At 42.0% G+C, this 18,683-nt stretch overlaps 1 protein-coding gene across 1 annotated transcript in view; it reads left to right on the top strand.

The window, feature by feature from the left end:
- Positions 1-18,127, top strand: part of xylt1 (xylosyltransferase I) — a 75,297-nt gene extending 57,170 nt beyond the window's left edge. The window contains exons 8-11 of the mRNA XM_084559128.1: positions 620-885; positions 5,491-5,689; positions 11,454-11,787; positions 15,091-18,127. Of these exons, the coding sequence (XP_084415254.1) occupies positions 620-885; positions 5,491-5,689; positions 11,454-11,787; positions 15,091-15,413 (1,122 nt within the window). The 3' untranslated portion in view covers positions 15,414-18,127. The remainder of the gene's footprint in view (positions 1-619; positions 886-5,490; positions 5,690-11,453; positions 11,788-15,090) is intronic.
- Positions 18,128-18,683: the final 556 nt, after the last annotated feature.

Raw genomic sequence — 18,683 nt, 5'->3', positions numbered from 1 at the left:
CTTATTTATCCAGTAAGTTACCAAGAACAAAATTTTCCTAAACTAAACTTTCCTAAAAGCAGTTGCACTCAGTTTACATACCAAAATCCGTTTACAGGTCTTGAGAAGTACTAGCTTACTTTACCAATGGAAAAAATAGTCACGTAAAGCCTTTTGTGGCTGTAGACGGAGCTGCAGATTATGATGTCACCTCACACTTTATTTTGCAACCGTAGTGTTTTAAAATGAACACTGGAGGTTGGAGACCGTAGACGCACAGGACACAGTTTGAGCCGCAAAAGAAAAAAAAAAGAGTGCGAGAGTGAGGAGAGAGTAGCTTTGATGTAATACATACCATTCAGTACATATAATTAATTCACCTATGAAAGATCCTAATTTTAATCTGCTACAACCGCTACTCCACCTCCTATCTGCGTTTTTTTCCTCTTCTCTGCCAACATGTCACTTCCACACACATCTCATTTGTTCCCCTGACATCCTCGTGCACCACCATTTCTTAATCTGCTTCTTTTTTTTTCTTCTCTTTATCTCATCCATCCCTGCTTTGCTGTTCTGTTCCCCTGCCTCCCTGCCTCCCTGCCTCCCTCCCTCCCTCCCTCCCTTCCTCCTGCCTCTGCAGCAAACGGTGCGGCCCACCTTCTTTGCCAGGAAGTTTGAAGCCAGCGTGAACCAGGAGATTGTGAACCAGCTGGATGCCTACCTGTTTGGACCATTTCCCCAGGGAACGCCGGCTCTACGCTCCTACTGGGAGAACGTGTACGACGAGCCAGATGGCGTGGCAAGCCTGTCGGACGCACAGCTCACGTACTACCACTCCTTCTCTCGGCTGGGCCTGGCGAGGGCTGCCGCCTCGCTGCAGGGGAACCCCAGAGATCACAGCTGCAGGTTTGTACAAAAACGTGCATGCATGCCAATATGGACACACACAGTCCCTGCTTACATTCACCTATATAAATGCAAATAGTTCTCATGCATTTGTTCTGCTCTCTGTCCACACAAACACATTATTATCATCACACACCTGCACCTACATCCAACAGGTGCACTCGAGTTTGTGCTTACTCTCAAAAGCCAGGCACACCCATATTAGCATAAGAAACCACAACATGCTGTCCCTGAAAGTCTTTTGTTTCTCTCTGCCGATGCATCGTCTCACATAGATCACATGTCATGGAAATAGGATAACAATAGACAGTACCAATCAGCAGCTAGGCTCTTGGTAATGCTATTCATTGTGTAACACAATATGACACTCTGTCAATTTATCCCTGAGATAATGAGGCTATATAGGTCATATCATTGAAAGCTGGCCTTTAGGCTAGCGTATTATTAGTGGAAATGTATGAATTCCAAAGTGCTGTTAACATACTGTATGTGGTTAAAATGAAAAAGGAAAACCAAACCATGGTTTCATATTTAATGGGCAAATGGAACATTTTAGCTTTGTGTACACGACTAAGAAATGGTTTCATCAGCATATGTCTTCAGTAGCATCTGGTGCAGGATGATTTTAGTTTTCCTTTTGTTTATTTGCACAGTGACAAGACCCAGACACAAAGCGATTAAAAAAAAACAGTGACAAATTAAATACGCACGTTCAAAACAGAGTGCTGAGGTGTAAATTGCTAATTCATGTAAGTGTGACAGAAAGGACCACACATCCCAGTGTGCCCTCTCTCCAAAGACGAGATCAAGAAAACACACCTACTATTTTAAATATACATCTTTAGATGTTCTGGCATCTTTATGTTCATCGTAATGACTTCGGCAGACATTAAGATGACTTTTCCCCGTGAGTCAGGATAAAAGAAACTAAATGGAAAACAGCATGAGGGGAAAGAGTTGTATTAACAATATATGGAGACAAACTGTGATCTGACCTGCCGCAGCTTTTGTTCGTAGTCATCCAAGCTGCGATTCCAGAAAACTCTTGTCGCCAAAGTTTCAAAAGCCATCAGTTGAAACGGAGTGAGTTTTACTGTTGTAGAGCAAATCCCGGATGCAACACAAAAGCGATTGCCTCAGTTGGAGCGCACTGCTTGAGCGCTGAGATGGTTTGATCCTTGTAAGCAGGGCTCCAGTACATCAAGGCATCCGGTGCCAGAACTCCCCTCTAAACCTCATCCCTGATGCATTGTGGGTGTTCTGTAAAGTCTTGCAGGTAAATCAAGCAACATGCAGCAGTTTTTTAGGAAGGTAAAGGTCACAAATCAAGGAAACTTTTAGAACTACTGTAAATATCTACATGTCTGTATGTATAACTAGAGCATTAGTATTCTGGTTTTGCTTGTGCCAGTGTGGTGTGTGTATGTAAATATGCACTCACTTGCAAGTTCATTAGTTCACTAGTGAAAATGAATATATCCTAGTACTAGTATAACAGTCCTGCACCAAACGTTCACAAAGGTTATGGTATTCAGCATTTGTTTCAAATAACTGAGAGAGCTAATTCATTTGTGTTCCATTTTGGAGGCGGTGGTTTGTACTTCTATTGAATTTTAATGTGTGGTACTGACACATGTCTCTGTTATTTTGACAACCCCATTTTAGTCAGTGGGCTAGAATAAATAACAGAAACACTGTATTTAATTTGATCCGGTTTAATAGCTTCACAAACTATATCCTCCAGAATGATCATCCAGTTGAATTAACACCTTTCTGATGCTGTTTCAACAAAACCTGAAAATTAGAAGAGTCATGAAGGAGGATTTAGTGCAGGACATGTCATGTCATGTTTAAAGTCCCCATATGCAAACAAAAATTCAAAATGTAGTTTACATAAATGTCTGAACGCTGGCACTTATCGAGGATTTCCATTACAGCCGGTGTTTGCACGTCTTAGTCCAAATTGTGAATCACATTTTTATTCTGCTGGGCCCGGCTGAACAGCAACCTCCACTACGTACATACAGTATATTACCGCAATGACTGTCACGATTAGAGCAAAATAAGCCTGGTAGCTTAGCCAACACCTGTCTCAGGTTGTGCATCTCGAGTGGAGTCAAGCAGATAAGTGCCTGGTTTTCCAAAAGATTAATACTTTGAAAAATCCCAGTATGTTGTTTAACAAGACTGAGGATTCTGTCTGCTCATTAACAAAATTTCTCAATTTGTAAAATATAACCCAAAATAATAATTAGGAATATTTCCCTACAGTGTTGTCCATACATCATCATATTTGTCATTTTGATTCATAAAAAGTCCAAAAACATATCATTTCCATCTGGAACATTGTTTTCATCTTGGTAATTATTTTCTTTTCTGATTAACGTCATGTCTGTGAAGTGAACATAATCATAACACATGGGCGACTAAAACTGGGGCTAACCAATATCCATGCAATATTATGTATATTGTGATATAATATTGTAGTCTAACACCATGGTCTACGTTTTACAAGGTTTAATAGGGTGTCATATTCTAACGCACAATGTCACACAATCATAATAGTCCTGCCTGATGTGTTTAACTTATGTCAAAAGCATTGCTGGATGGAAGCCATGAATAATAAATCGTGTTATCTGAGTCAGGTATAAAGGAATTGATGATAACTTTGAAGATGGTGCTAGATAAATATGTGAACTTTTAAGTAGTATATAAGGAAAAATTAAGTATAGCACATAAATAATGTGAGCCACAATGAGTCACACTGCTGCAGTAAGGCAGTACTTACATCAAGCCGAACAAAAAGGAGAAATAAAAACTAAATTGCCTTGTGATTTTTATAATTCAGCCTCACTCTGGTTTATTAGTGTAATAATTAAATGCACAATGTGTGTGGTGAGGCTATGCAGGGCCTGCCTGGAGCTGCCTTATTTATGTTTTATTGATCTGGAATTTTACTCAACAAGCCGAGTAATTAAAACCTATCAAGACTTTGCTTAGAGCAAGTCGCAGCAAAGTTGCATGTGGAAATACAGTCTTATTTAAGTGCTCCTCTGATGTCTCAATTCTGCCCACATATGGTGTGTGTGTGGCCACATATTTTGTATGCCTGTAGACTTCAGATGTGCAACAAACAGACGGATGGGTCAACCTCAGTGTGTGACTGCGGCGAGAGAGAGAAAAGGGACACAGAGAGCGATTTGGCTCTTTTAGCAGCCCGCTGTGACTCAATTGGAGAGAGTGTGGAGTAAAAGCCTGAATAGAGCTTCTGTGCAGGCTACGCCCCGGCCCCTTCTCACTCCCTCTCACACTGGCAGCCTCAGCTCTTATGGGAAAGACGGGGCAGAGGGGAATGAGAGCTGAGGGATGAGGACAGAAAGGAGGGAATGAAAGGAGGAGAGAGGAGCAGTGAAGAGAAGGCAGGTGGGAAAATAAAGAAAAGAATGACAGAGGAAAAAGGGAGCAAGAGAGGAGGGAGTGTGCAATGCTATCCGTGTGGGTGTAAATATTTGCTGTTCTGCTTGTCAGGGTAGCGTTTACCAGGACGGGTTGACTCCTGGTCCTTTAGTGGAATACTGATGAGGCCATGGGCACGGGGGAGCAGGGAGAAAAAACATGTGTGTTAAGCTGTGTGTGCGTAAAAGAGGAAGAATAAAGAGGAGTTTAAGGAAGCAGAAGGATAAGAAATGTGGGCGAGAAGGAGTCAGGACGTGTGCAGAGAGCAGCTGTGGAGTGTTCCCCAGTAGTGCCCACCCTGGCCCCTTTTTTATTTTTCCAGAAGTCACTCCGGCTGGCCGCCCCGAGGGCCGACCCTCTGCCACATATGAAGCGACACACAAATAAACAACAGACTAATCAGAAGGGCAAGACCTTCATTTGGCTTCAGCTGGCTGGATGACCCAGTTCAACTTTGTTCAGCAGACTAATAGCGTGTTTGGTTGGGCTTTGTGTGTCTGTGTGTGTTCAGAACTCTGACTAATCTGATCCTGCTGCCAACACGGCCCATGACTATTCTATAATTTTTTCAGGCTGCTGTGGTCCTGACTGTCACATGTCATCTTTATCCATCCTTTCCACTTCAGAACTGCAGCACATGTTGAAGCGACCAGCACATTGTAAAGCAATAATTAGCACAGGAGAGGTCTGTTATTTACTAACCCAGAGGTTTTCGAAGGTCCTAAGGCCTTAATTAAATGTTCACCAGTCCATAACTTATATTTGATCGACTGTAATAGTCACGTACAGACAAGAAAAGTGAAGTTACACAAGTGTGGGCATAGGAAACCGCCAGCAGCCCTTTATGCGAATAATCATAGTCGACACATGTCTTTGACCAATTGGATTTTTGTTAAAGGTCATTGAATTAATGTTCACCTTGTCACACAATCACAGAGCACATTGACTCTCCGCTAACCTTCACTGCAAGCATAAATTAGCATTCAGCCACATTAGCATGACCAAGGTGGCCTCCCTGCAGACGCTATCTAGATTAATCTTGATATTCTTTCTCTTCTTACAGTATTAGCCCTGAAAAAGAAGCACAGTAGGTAGGTCAGCACGTATCAAGTTTGCTAATGGATTCTCACTTTCTCAATGCTGTGCCAGGTACTTCCCCATGGGCCACCCGGTGTCAGTGCATCTCTACTTTCTGGCCGACCAGTTTCAGGGCTACCTGGTCAAACACCATGCCACCAACCTGGCAACGAGCAAGCTGGAGACTATGGAAACTTGGGTGGCGCCCAAGAAGAACTTTAAGCTAACCACCCCTCCCACCAGCACATTCAGCAGGTTGCAGTTCGCAGAGGTGAGTCAGCGTATTGGCGTGTGTGTCTTAGCGCTCATTATTAATTTGCATTTAAGTCACTTTGTTGGCATGAATTACAAAACAATCAGTCAGCCATTGTCAGCGTCAGAAAATGAGTTCCATTAAAACTCTGAGCACCATACAGGAAACACACAGCTCTTCGGCATATAATTAGGGGTGAGATATACAGCTCATTGCCATGGTGACCTTATATTCACTGCAATGGCACCCTTGCCAAAACTCATAGCACCGCATCTCCACACAATTAGACTGGTGCCTGTAATGGCCTTGTAAAATTTAAATTGATTAAATTCATCCACGTTTATAGGGATGAGTGCTTCATGTGCTGCTTATTTGTTGTTTTCTAATAGAACGTCTTCTCACCTTCACACTGGAATGCCTCCCCTGATTGTCTTGTTATGTTAATCTGTGTTTCTGTTTACCACAACGCCTGTTTAGGCCATAACCACTCGGCTGTGATGTGACAGCGGCAGAGTGTCTTTTTAAAAAGGACAAAATTAACTGAGTGAATGTAAATTGACCTTTCTCTCTGCTTTATCATGCACGGTGACGTATGAAGCAGAAATGTCAACACATTTGTGAATTAATTTGTTCACTTTGTTTGTGCATGTAGAACACCCATACACCTGGACACACTTTGACCCTGTTTGACCTTTTTTTTTTTTTCCTGAGCGAATACAAAGAAATCCAGACACCCAGCTGCCATGCTGCTCCCCCTTGCTAAGCCCCGTTTGTGTGTCTGGTCTATGAAACAGCGAGTGACAGAGAAGTGATGTGAGCTGTGGCTTTTATCTGGATGCTCAGCCTTAGAAAGCATTCGCTGTCTAGCACTGTGCGGTGGCTGTCAGTCACTCAGTTCGTCCATCTGTCATTCAAAACATGAGCAGAAAGAGCTTATTTAAGACTCCTTCAGCTTGGTGCCTTTTGTCAACTTGGTAGATACCATTTATACCAAGGCTATACACTGGAATATGCTAGATAAACCATGGTTGGCTTAACATTGTGTTCCCTGTCCATCTTTAAATATAAAAAATAAAACGGATATGTCTTTCTTTTCACTCCCCCGTTGCTGTCTGCCAGCTCCCTTCATGGGCCTTTTTAACGCACGATTTAGTAGAGGACCACTAAAAGCCCACACAGTTAAAATTAGTGTTTCACCTCAAGTCACACTTGACATTGAGAAGTATATTTTATGCTCTGCTGGATAAACCTTATACAGTAGAAGGACTTTTTACCTATGGTTTTGTTCTAGTTCTAACACAGTGTGTCCAGTATTGCACTGTACATGCACACACACACCACGGTAGGTAGAATGTATTATGATGTAATGTCATTTAACTCCATAAAGTTCAGCCTGAGAAATTACAATGATTGGAATTAACATTCATTTTTTATAGTCCAAACTGGAAACATTAGAGGACTTCTGGTTTGGATTTTGGTTTTAATTTTGTCAAACCCCATCTATATACATTAAGGAATACCACTTGTATATTTCCCACCTAAAATGGTGGGAAATGGGTGAAATAATAAGACCATAAATTGTCATTATGGATTGTCAAGAACTAGCCCTTACTGCCGTCACCGCTCTGTGTTTGAAAAAAAAAAAGACGATGCCCATCTGGGTTCAGCCGATGCTCCAAGCTCACTCAGCATGGTGTACTTGGTTGTCATGGACCCTTTGCTTGGGTTATATGTCAGTCAACTAGATCAGTTGGTCCCATTGTCCGTTGTGTCAGTTGTGTCACCTCAAAGTTGAGATTAACCTTGTACCTGCCCACTTCGCGTTGTTTTTTTGTCCGGCATGGCTACAACTCACTGAATTTCAATAAACATCATTGCAATGCCCTGGACAAAGACCACAAACAGGAGAGGTCTTCCAACTATTTCCTGTGTCCCACCCTCTCTTTTTCATTGGCTGTTGGCATCCAGATTCAGTTCACAATGTTTAAACATGTTTGTTTGACTCAGACTGAAGTCAGTTCAGGTCGGTTCCCGTCACACACTAACAGATTTTTGTGCCAGATATCCATACCAACTGTCCCCAGCTAGTGCAGACTGATGCAACTGGGAATTGTGGGTAAAATCTGGCAAAAAAAATCATGCAGTGTGTCCTCATTTATACAGTAAATATACCGCGTTCACCTGTGAGCTTAAGCAGTATCAGTCAATAGATATTTTTTCCTACATTTGACAAAGACTGCTTATTTCCACTTTATGGAATATTTATACTAAGCTAAGTCATCGTGTTTGACTGTAGCTTTACATCTTGTGCACAGACATGAATGTGTTATCAATCTTCTCATCAAGCTTGGAGCAAGAAAGAAAATGTAAAGTAAATTTCCCAAGATCTTAAATTGTTCATTTAAATCTGTTTTGATGCGTCACACAACTCTCTGAGCTTGTGTGCTTATTACAGAAAATGTAATTTCCTGTCTCTTTGCGCTCCGTCTCCCCTTCCTCACCCATCACTCCTCTGTGTATCTTTATTAGCGTCCATCCATCTTACCCATAGTGCTAGTTCAGTCGGTGCCCCTGGGGTGTTGTCTGGTGCTCCTGGTGTACACCTGTGTTTAATTACACCCCCCTTCACCAAAAGGGGCACTAATAAGCCACTGAATGAACCCTCAAGGGACATCCGTGGGCTGTGATTTTAAGCAGGGCCAGATGTAAAGTGGGACTGTCCGTGACCTTGGCTGATCAAATTGACCTGCCTTATTTAATGGAAGTGTCAGACAGTAGGCGCCGGCCAGCCGGTGACGTGGAGCAAAGGTTTGCAGCGTTGCCAGGTCACTGAAAAGCAATGGAATAGAGCTGTATTATGAGGTGGGAGTGTTTTATGATTTCTATTAAGTCAGGCGCAGAATTGAGCAGAGGATGAAAGTAATACAGGTAATAGACGTGAATGATGAGACATATGTGGACAAAAGCAATAAGACAGAAATGTATAATGTACGAGTCATTATCAGACTCAGTCTCTCCTTCATTTTGTCAGGACAACAGCAGCCAATAAATGAGGGTTACATCTTCTTGAAATTAGCAGTGGCTATTAGTAATTGCAGGTTAGGAGTGGAAATTCTGACTAATTAGTCCAAGTGAGTGGAAAGTGTGAGTAAACAGAATGCCAGACTGGTAAAGAAATAGAATAATTGACAACACGGGTTTGAGTCATGATGAGTTTGCCAACGCAGCACTAGTTCCACAAAAGAATATTCTTCTAAGTACAGCTAGAAGTGAAAGGAGGTAATAAGCCAGCGACTTGGTGAACGGCCCTAAGGCCTTATTGGGTTTTGGTCTTAAGCCAAAGCTTAATGGGCAGAATCAGCAAGGGACAGGTTGAGTGTGGAGGTCATCGTAAACTATAGGCTGAAACTGAAATGGGACAGAAGTTAATCCGTGTTTGACCCACTTTCATACTGGAGGAAAGAGTTTCTTGTTACTGGTGGGTTCCTCTATTACCTATAGATACTTTGACTTTAATCACGGCGAGAGTGATACCGGTAGTATTTAAAAGGTCAAACTTTATAAATGCCTTTGCAAACTTTTAGCTGTTGTGACAACAATGGTATAGGTCAATACATATATGTAGGAGAAAATCACCTTCCTCTACTCAGTATTTCTGTGGTCAACGGGGCATTGATTGAGCTTGGTCATGAGGCAGACAAACAGTCAGACAAGTTGCATGTGCACCTTATTAGCCTGTGCGTATACACTGTATGTGTGTATTGGTGTAGTCTCTGGAGTGACAAAGGGAAGCTGCCCAACTTGGACTGCAGCACCAGCTGTGCATAATTCATGTTGCACTTAGCTGATGTTTGTTGCCAAACAGACTACAGGCCAGAATCAGAAGCAAGTCCTAAGGGTCTTTTTACAAGGCGGGAGATTGGGATGTTCACATGTCACATGTAAACATCCCAATCTCCCTCTCACAACTCAGTGTTTAGACAGTCGTCTGCAGGCTCTCTCCTAGTGGAATACACTGAGAGTCCACTGTCAATACTCTCGCCTTTTTCTTTCTGTGGCTTAAAAGGAGAGTGCTGACAATCAATTTGAGGGTGCAGTGTGTGCCAGCGAGTCAGCCTTGAATAAAATAATTAGCTACTCAGGTGACATACAAGAGAGTTGATTAGTCATTTAAAGAGAAAAGAATCAAGGTCCAAGGGGCATGTGTGGCAGAGGTCAGTCCAATAATTCAGATGAAAGCGAGGTGACTTCGGCGGATGTTCAAGACACGCACACCTTCTCTGTGCGTCTCATTTATGCACGCAGCGTCTATTTATACTGTACATGGCAATCTCAGAGGATGTAATACAGAGTCAATTCCAGTCAGCCATTGATCGTCCACCCGGGTGAGGCTGTGTTAATCAGCTGCCATTGTAAGGATGAGCGCTTCCCAAAGCCGCCATCCCTCTCACATTTCCGCCAACACCTCAGACATTTATTCCTTTCCGTGCATGTGTGTGTGTGTGTGTGTTGCCTCCCTCTCTATCACTCTGTCGCCCTCATCAATCTCGATCTCTCCGCGTCTCTCTTTTTTGCATACCGCACAGCTTCGCACAGATCTCTCCAGTTACAGTGTCGACCACTATGAAGACATTAAAGGCAATGAGCTGTAATCATGCGCCTTTCCTGTTGTGGCAGATTGTCTTCCTGCCTTTGTTCTGCCTTCTTTTCATTTTTTCCCTAAAATTCTGAAATATATAAGCTGATATAGACTAATTCTTATTGTCATGTCATAAGCTGACATAAGACATAACCAATAACCTGCAAACACGTGTATACCCAGTGTTAATTATGTAAACTTACAGTCCCTTAAAATGTCTCATTGTTGCTCACTGGCAGTCTTCCAGTGGGTTGTGTGCTGGCAGCTCCTTCCATGTTCTACAGCCAATAGAGCTGTATATCTTATAATTCGCCAAAGACATATTTGAATTACTGGTACCGTCTTTTACATTTTTATATTCAGTCTATTTATCTCAAAATTGATGCGGAGGATGCATCTTTCTAGTCTCTGTGGAAGCGTTGAAACCTCATTTTATGAGCTCTCCTCCCTAGACTCCCCTTTTTTTTTCAGTCGAAAGCCTGTGGTCGCTGTGTCTGCATATAATCAGTGAGTTCCACTGTTTTTTTGTTTTTTTTTCTCAGGCTGTAATCCTTTCTACTGTAGATTCTGTTTAGGACACATACTGTTCACACTGGATGCTGGTGTTCATTGCCTTCTGCTTCTCTCTTCCCATCACTATAAAATGTGTTCAGAGAGCAAACAGGGATGCATTTGATCTTCACCCCTTGGGGATGTGGTTGGGGTGTAGCCATACGCTTTCTTCAGCCTGTCTCTCGCATTCTTTGTTAAAGATACACTTGGGCATACCAGCGAGTGAACAAATATAGTCAAATGTGCCGGACCATACAATCAGGCTTGTCAGCTTCTGCATATTACAACATTATATAAGGGCTGTGTTGAGGGTGGGGCTGGATTGTGGCGCTGTTTGATGAAAAATGCATGCTGAGGATTACACCCCATGATAATTTAGTGCAGATATTGGTTTGTTTGAATACTATGGTTGACTGATGCGTGCACGGTGTATTACTTATTTATAATCACCGTGTGCTATATGCAGTTCTTGGAGTGAATTTCTATACGAACATCTCTTGTGCTTTGTGCTGTTGTTTCTCTGCTTGTCTCTGTTCTTACCCCATTCCGTCACTCACTCTCCTCTCTCTTATTTTTTCTCTCCACTTTCAGATCGGTACAGAGTGGGACGCCAAAGAACGTATGTTCAGAAATTTTGGCGGCCTAATGGGTCCCATGGATGAGACAGTGGGCATGCAGAAGTGGGCTAAAGGGCCTAACGTCACCGTCACGGTCGTGTGGATCGACCCCACGAACGTCATCGCGGCCACCTACGACATTCTGATTGATGCCAGTGCAGAGTTCACCCACTATCGCCCTCCTCTCAACCAGCCTCTGCGACCTGGTGTGTGGAGCGTCCGCATCCTGCATCACTGGAGCCCTGTGGCTGAAATGCACTTTCTTATTGCACCGTTGGCTTTTAACAAGCACCAGCCCATACGACAAGGTGAGAAAGAGATACTCCGTGGATGTAATGAGGCTTATTTGTAACTAGCACTTCCCATTTGTTTCAGTCTTAGCATAACACAAAATTACTATTGATTGTGTTATTTGTACAAATAGCCTTGCTAAGCTTATTGCACAGCTGTGCTGTTTCTCAACCACAGATGATCATTCGTCAAAAAAGTACAGATAGATATTATTCTGAATGAACACTTTTCTGCACTTCTGGGTTTAGCCTCACACTGCATGTATTGTGGGTAGACCTTCAGAGTGCAATCTAATACAGCAGCACAGTTTGTGATCCTCATATCATTGAGTCATTGTTGACACTGTGTCCTAGTCGACTTGGATTGTAACTTACGAAGCTGTATTTTGTGGGTTTTGTATCATTGTACTGTCAAGTGCAGTAGGGTGGAAAGTAACATTCACTCTAATACTGCTTGAGTATAGTTTTGAGGTACTGTACCTCTATTTTATGCTTTTCTACTCCACATTTCAGAACATAGCGCTTGTCCAAAAGTATGATTTTATGGTGAACATTTTTTTAGATGTAGTCTCATGTTCTGCCTCTGAAATTGCCAATTAATTTACTTAAATGTGTTGTCTTCTTCTTGAATTTACCGCAGTCTGTATTCTACACTGAATTGCCATTCCACTGGCAACAGCGTTGTGCCACAGACTAACATTCACTGTGAACACCTAAATGATTGCTGATTTAGGTGTTTCAAAATGTCTGCTGACACACACACACACACGTGCGCACACATACAGGCTTGTATTTGCAGCGATGCCCTTTCTAATCAAGCCTCTGGGCCTCCGCACACCCTGGTTATTTGTCATCAAGTCACCCCTAATAACCCAGCAAGCTGCTCATACATACTAAACAGAGTGTTAAACAACAGCACACTTAGCCCTCCAAAAACAATGACACAATTAAATCAATCAGTCAGCGTGGATAAGGGGTACGACTGCATTGTTCTAATCCATAAGCAGCCAGTCTGCCTCGGCATAATCACGTCTTTCTCAGTTTAATAATCGCCCAGAGCTGTTTCAATGGTGAAGAGAAACAACAAATAAAGTTGCAGCTTTTGTCTCTGACCTGAGCCACAGTGGGGCGGTTGTGCGACAGCGTGTGTTAAATATTAATTGCTGGTTTATGGTTGTTTAAGTTGATTGGTATTTGGCAGTTGGAGAAGGTTTCCTGTGTCAGCTCAGTACATTTTTCGTAAGAAAGTGCTTCCTTACACTGGCATGCTGTCACTGTAACTTCTATACAGCACCTCTAATAACAGCAAACAACGCTGTCCTAATGCCCTAAAATGAAAAAAATAAATCGCATCTTTCCTAGAATAAATCATTTCTTGATGTTGTATATGTCTATAATGAAACCTTAAAACCCTACATTTCTTAAAGCAGAGGAGTAGTTTACTATGTATGAGCTTGAGCCTTGAAAAAGGACAACAGGTTGCTGCCCTAGTATGCAGACAAAAGAATATAGATTGTACAGTCTCCTTGAAACTAACTGATTTATGCAGGGGAAAAAAATAAAAATATTATCAAAGTAATGTCAATTTTCACTTATTTTTTAAAGTCTTGAAGATCAATTATTCTACTTCTACTTACCTCAAGGTAAAAATAAGAACAAGAATACTTCAGTGACCCTTGAGCCATAAGCTGGCGACTCTTTAAACGGTCCCAACTCTACAACAACGGATCATGTTATAATCATATTTGGTTTTGTTTTTAAGTTAAATGCAGGGCAGTGATTTTTATCCAGTTTGCTCTGAGCACTAATTTGAGTTAACTTTACTTTAGAAACCAGCCACTGATCTGTAGGCCCCTTCTGTGTATTTACATCAGACAGCATTGAACATTTTCACTGTATAAATCTGAGGTACACTTCATACATAATTAAAGAGTGTTTGATATTCGAATAGCATGGTCTTCCACTTATACATCAGAAGATGCGTTCATAAAGCAATAAAAATGTACTCTTATTGAGTTCAGTGCGCTCAGGGAATCATTTCTACAACAGCCTCACTTGGTCTGGTGTGATGACTAGCAAGGATATTCTGCTATAGCTGGTACGTTTTCTGGTATGTGCTCTTGTTACACTGCATTTCAGGTGTAAAGCTATCTACCTCAAAGGAGATTAGTGGAGGTTCAGTGTTCTGGTTTGGTGTAATTATCGCGTGTTGCCACAGAGGTCGCTGTTTTCCTGCATCAAAATCGTTAATTAGTTAGGTGTGGGTTGTCGCCTTGGGTGTCAGGGGCTCCGCTTTGGTTTACATTTGAAACAGTGATCGTGCATTTAAATTCTCTCATCATAAGAAATGTCTGAGTTATGTCATATCAATATATTTTACATATATATTATGTAAGGATATATAATTATTAGTTCCACTGAATTATTTACTTCTTTGTGTTTAAATGCAGATTATAGGTATTATGTAATAATCTTATGTATGCTTGGCTTGCTCCATGTGTGTTGTAATGTGTGCTTTGGTCTTAGCTGTTCCATCCACCCGCCTGTAATTTACTGCCTTGTCTGGCACCAGTTTTTGCTCCTACATGCAGTGCCAGTAAAACTTTATGATGTGGCCTTCTATGCGGCACACTGGCAGCAGCGGACGCATGCATGCACACACGCAGCCATGACTACACGCTTTTCTGCACAAAAGCTCTACACAGATGCAGTAGGCAAGCATAGCGCACACTGCTACCACAGAGCTACGGTAGCAGGCTTTGGCTGAACATCGGCTTTGCCTGGAAGGAGCACCTCATGTCTGACTGTGTCTTCCTTTCACCAGTGTGTGAAAAGCGCTGATGTCTGCTAACATCTGGGTGAGAGGGAGTTTGTGTTCCACGGCCACGCTTAGAACTGATGGCTAGCGACCCAGTTAGAGGACCAGTGAGGAATTTAAAGCTTCACTGGAGCTCAGGGTGGAGAAGGTGTTTTAAGGAGAAGTCGTGTCTGTGTTTACTGTCTTCCTTCAGGGCTTGACCGTCATGGGAAGAAAGAATGAGGGCACGTCTTGGATGTTCTTAATGTTCCAAAATGTCAGCATTGCAGTAGCTTGATATACCGCAGTCCGGTTGTCCAAATCAATCCAAGTAAAATTAGCTACCAATTCTAACTTTTTAATTTAATAAGACTGCAAATCACGTTCTCTCCTTTGATATTTTCTCCTCTCTTTCCTCATGCTGACTGATCTCCCCGCCTTTTCACGCCTCTACAATACATCTGTCTCCCTGACCACTGATTATCTGACTCACTGTCTCTTTCTTCCTTCCCACATTTCTCCAGAGGATACTTTGAAGCTCCACAACGGGCCAGAGAAGAACAGCTACATGGAGCAGAGTTTCCACGGCCTCAACCCGGTGCTCAACATCCCTGTCAGCCTGGGTTACGTGGAGCAGGCCAAAAGGAACGCGGCCCTTACCGGCCCGGACCTCGACCGCTGGTTAGACAGCCTGGTGGGCGAGCTGTGGGAGGCAGCCAACGTCTGCGCTGTGGGCCCCACTGCCTGTCCCGTCATGCAGGCCTGCCTCAAGAACCCGTGGAGCTCCCTGAGCCCAGACCCCAAATCCAAATTGGGAGCACCGCGCGCTGACGGTCGCATCAGGTAGCAGCGAGGCCTCCAGCTGGACAGGAGGCCCTGGCACTGTTTATTTTTATTTATTTTAGGGGTTTGATGCAGGTGGAAGGAAATGCAAAGAAAGAACATGGAGGAGATGTTGAGGGTGTCTGGACAGAAAGCGAGGGGGAGTGATTTTCAGATCTCCCACTGGGTTCCTTCTTTTAGGAGATTATGCTGGCTTTGCTATTTCAGTCTCTCAGTGTATTTATTTTTCCTCTCATGGCTGAGTTTTACTGTGATCAACCGTTTGCAATTTTCAAGCATTTAGTTTGCCGCTGAATGAATTTACGAAGTCAGTTTTTAAACGCCCTCCATGGGGCACAGTGGTCACATGAGTATCGACTGTCAACCCTGCTAGCAGATCAGGTTGTGCTGCAGTAAGACCTTAGTGTGGAGGCAGCCAGGTACTGAATTAAACGTGCCTCTTAAGGTTTATCATGAGCATCAACAAAAGTATTCAGACACCCCCAAACTAATTTTGATACGACTCAAATGCAACACCATTAATAATGAAGAACTTAAAGCCAGTTACTTTCTAGATATGTCTAGATAGTTCAGTGATGTTTGTAGATCAGAATAATTAACTTCAGTTCAGTGCCTGATCAGGTTGTGGAACTGTCGTGGCTCCACTAACCGTGTGCAGCAGTCACATTGTGTCAAAAAGGAGAAAGAGGAACGCATAAACAACAGTTTGGATTATAATAGAAACTCCATGTAGACATTTAACATTTGATGAAATTCATAGATGCTATGTTTGTGGTTGTTGTACAATAGTATTCTAAGACGTAACATTCACATAGTGTAGATTTCTTAAATAACACCCAGATGTTGCGTCAGGCAGAGGAGAAAAATGGAACTGTTTCGCACATCTTGGATTTTTTTTTTTTTAGCCAACTTGCCTCAAAAACAAAATGATCTCAAGCTGACCTTAAAATTCCTGTCCTTGTTTCAGCTGTCGCCTATTTTTTTATTCCAGTCATTTCAACGACGCTTTATGTTGTACATAATTATACACAAAGTCTCAAAAATTGTGTGAATGACGGGGGTGTGAGTCCATGAGTCGCTATTTATTTATAAGTTTATATTAATACTGATATTTTTAGTCAGTGACTAAATAACTGCGACGCTGCCTTGGCAGCATGATAAATATTTTTTTGTAAAGAAAGCCGCCTTTATTTACAAAGGCCAACACCCCGAACCTATACTGTATCTTTTTATGGCCCGCACCTGTGTGTTACTCAGTGTTGTCCTGTCTGAATAGATCTTCTTGTCTTGGTTTCTTACATGGCTGTGTGCCAAGTGCATCACTAGAAAAAGCCACCCTGACCTGTGGGGTCAGAGGTCAGCTCTACTAACAACCTCACCAAACAGAGAAGGTGAACAAAAACACTGTTCACAAGCGAACACACTGGACAGCGTCTGGATTGAAGAGGAAACTTCTTCTTGGTGTTTCATGGTTCCTGTCAGTTTCAGAATGATAGTGAGTGGAAGTGATCTTCATGCTGTGACAATAATGTACAATTTCGAGTGAATATTATGTTGTATCTTGATTGCAAAATGCCTATTTATTAGATCGGGTCCATGGCACCTTTTCACCCCTAATTACATTTGAAGTGTGCCATCAAGACAATCTCCGAACATTTGAGACAAATTAATTACGCCGAGGGTAGCTGCGCACCACAGCACTTCCTGAACAAGAGGTATGGTCACATATTTGTTTTACCTCGAAATAAGTTTCATCTGAAGCCAATTAGGTTTCCATCTGTGATTGTCAACATTGTTTAGTGACCACACGAGCTAAAGGAGTGTTTTTGCACAGTCTAATTAAGAGACATTACTGTTCATTAATGTCAAGTTCACCTTGCCTCTCTTGTCAGACGTGTGTATTATAGCTGATATCTCTCCTTCCCTCTCACGTCTGCAGCGCTTCTGGGATTAGGTTGTTTTCCTCCGGCCGGCTTCTGCTGCCATCTTTGAACTTATAGTGCCACTGTGCTCTGAACAATTACTTCTCACAAGACATATTATTATGATGTAAGATCAATGACAGTTTTGGAAAAAGGTGAATTAATTAAATGTAACTAAATGTGAAAGTCCTATTTTGTAACAAGATTATTAACAAATGAAGAAAATGTACATAGGTATTTTGTATTGAAATTATTGTTTAAAAGGTATTGTACATGTAAATACAAATGTGGTAAAATGAAAATGAGTGCCGATAACTGGCCACAAAGAGTGAATTGATGGTGTTTATTGATCAAAGTAACATAACCTGTTTCAGTGTTTTGGACAGATGTGACAACAACCTTGTCCTGTTTGCCTCTCAGAGAAAAATCACATGCCAGATTGTTGTTGTTCTTGCTGGAATGTATTGTTGAGCAACTGTTGCACAAATTTCTCTGACTGACGTTTCCCCTGTTATTTCTTTTTCCGGGGAGGCTCTGTGTGCCTTAGCTGACTTTTAGAACCTTCTCTGTCCATTAAAAGAAAGTCATTATTTTGTTATTTGTTTTGATGAAAACCATGAGTCTGTCAAGTGATTCACTGGTACTGCAACACCAAAATGATGTCTGCTGTTGTATATATCATCAGGCCTTCTGTCGTTATCAGCTTTTATTTTTTTTCTTCCCTTTGGGAGATTTGTTTTGTCGTACTTGACTGGCTTGTTTTATTTTTCTCTGACTGCTTTTTGGAAATAAAACTCTCCAGAAAAACCGCTCATGTGGATCTGTCCTGTAGTAGTAATTTAGTAGTGAGCGTATCGTGGCTGATAACAAAACATTAAGCTGCTGAAGCAACTTTCCACTATAACCCTGTTGTTGCTCATTAAATCCATGTTGCTTTGCAGCGTAAGTGTATTTAACTGGCCAATATAATGAATTTACAGCATGGTTTTATTCACTGACAGGGATCGTTAATCTTTAATCTTATTTCGTTAATATCATTTGAGTTATTCATATAAAGTGTGATTAGAGAAAGAGAATTGAGTTGGTTTGGACATCTTGGATCAGAACACAAGCACTCACACGAAGAGAGGGGGCAAAGCAAAATGTGGTGTAAAGCTATTCTATCAGTGTAATCACTTTCAGCAATTACCTTATGAGGCAGATAGATTTCCTTGAGATTTGTGAGGTCACAAGATCACACAATTGTCCATCTTGTCAGGCTTCAAGCTGTGTGCTGTTTAACATGTTGCAACGCGATTTTCGGACGTCGGCCAGTCATTTTGACGACCGTGTCCGTTGGCTCACGCTGTTGA

This window comes from Chelon labrosus (assembly GCF_963514085.1).
Source record: "Chelon labrosus genome assembly, chromosome: 2".
Taxonomy (NCBI): Eukaryota; Metazoa; Chordata; class Actinopteri; order Mugiliformes; family Mugilidae; genus Chelon; species Chelon labrosus.
Note: the sequence above shows the minus strand (reverse complement) of the source record. Positions and strands in the feature narration are given on the sequence as shown.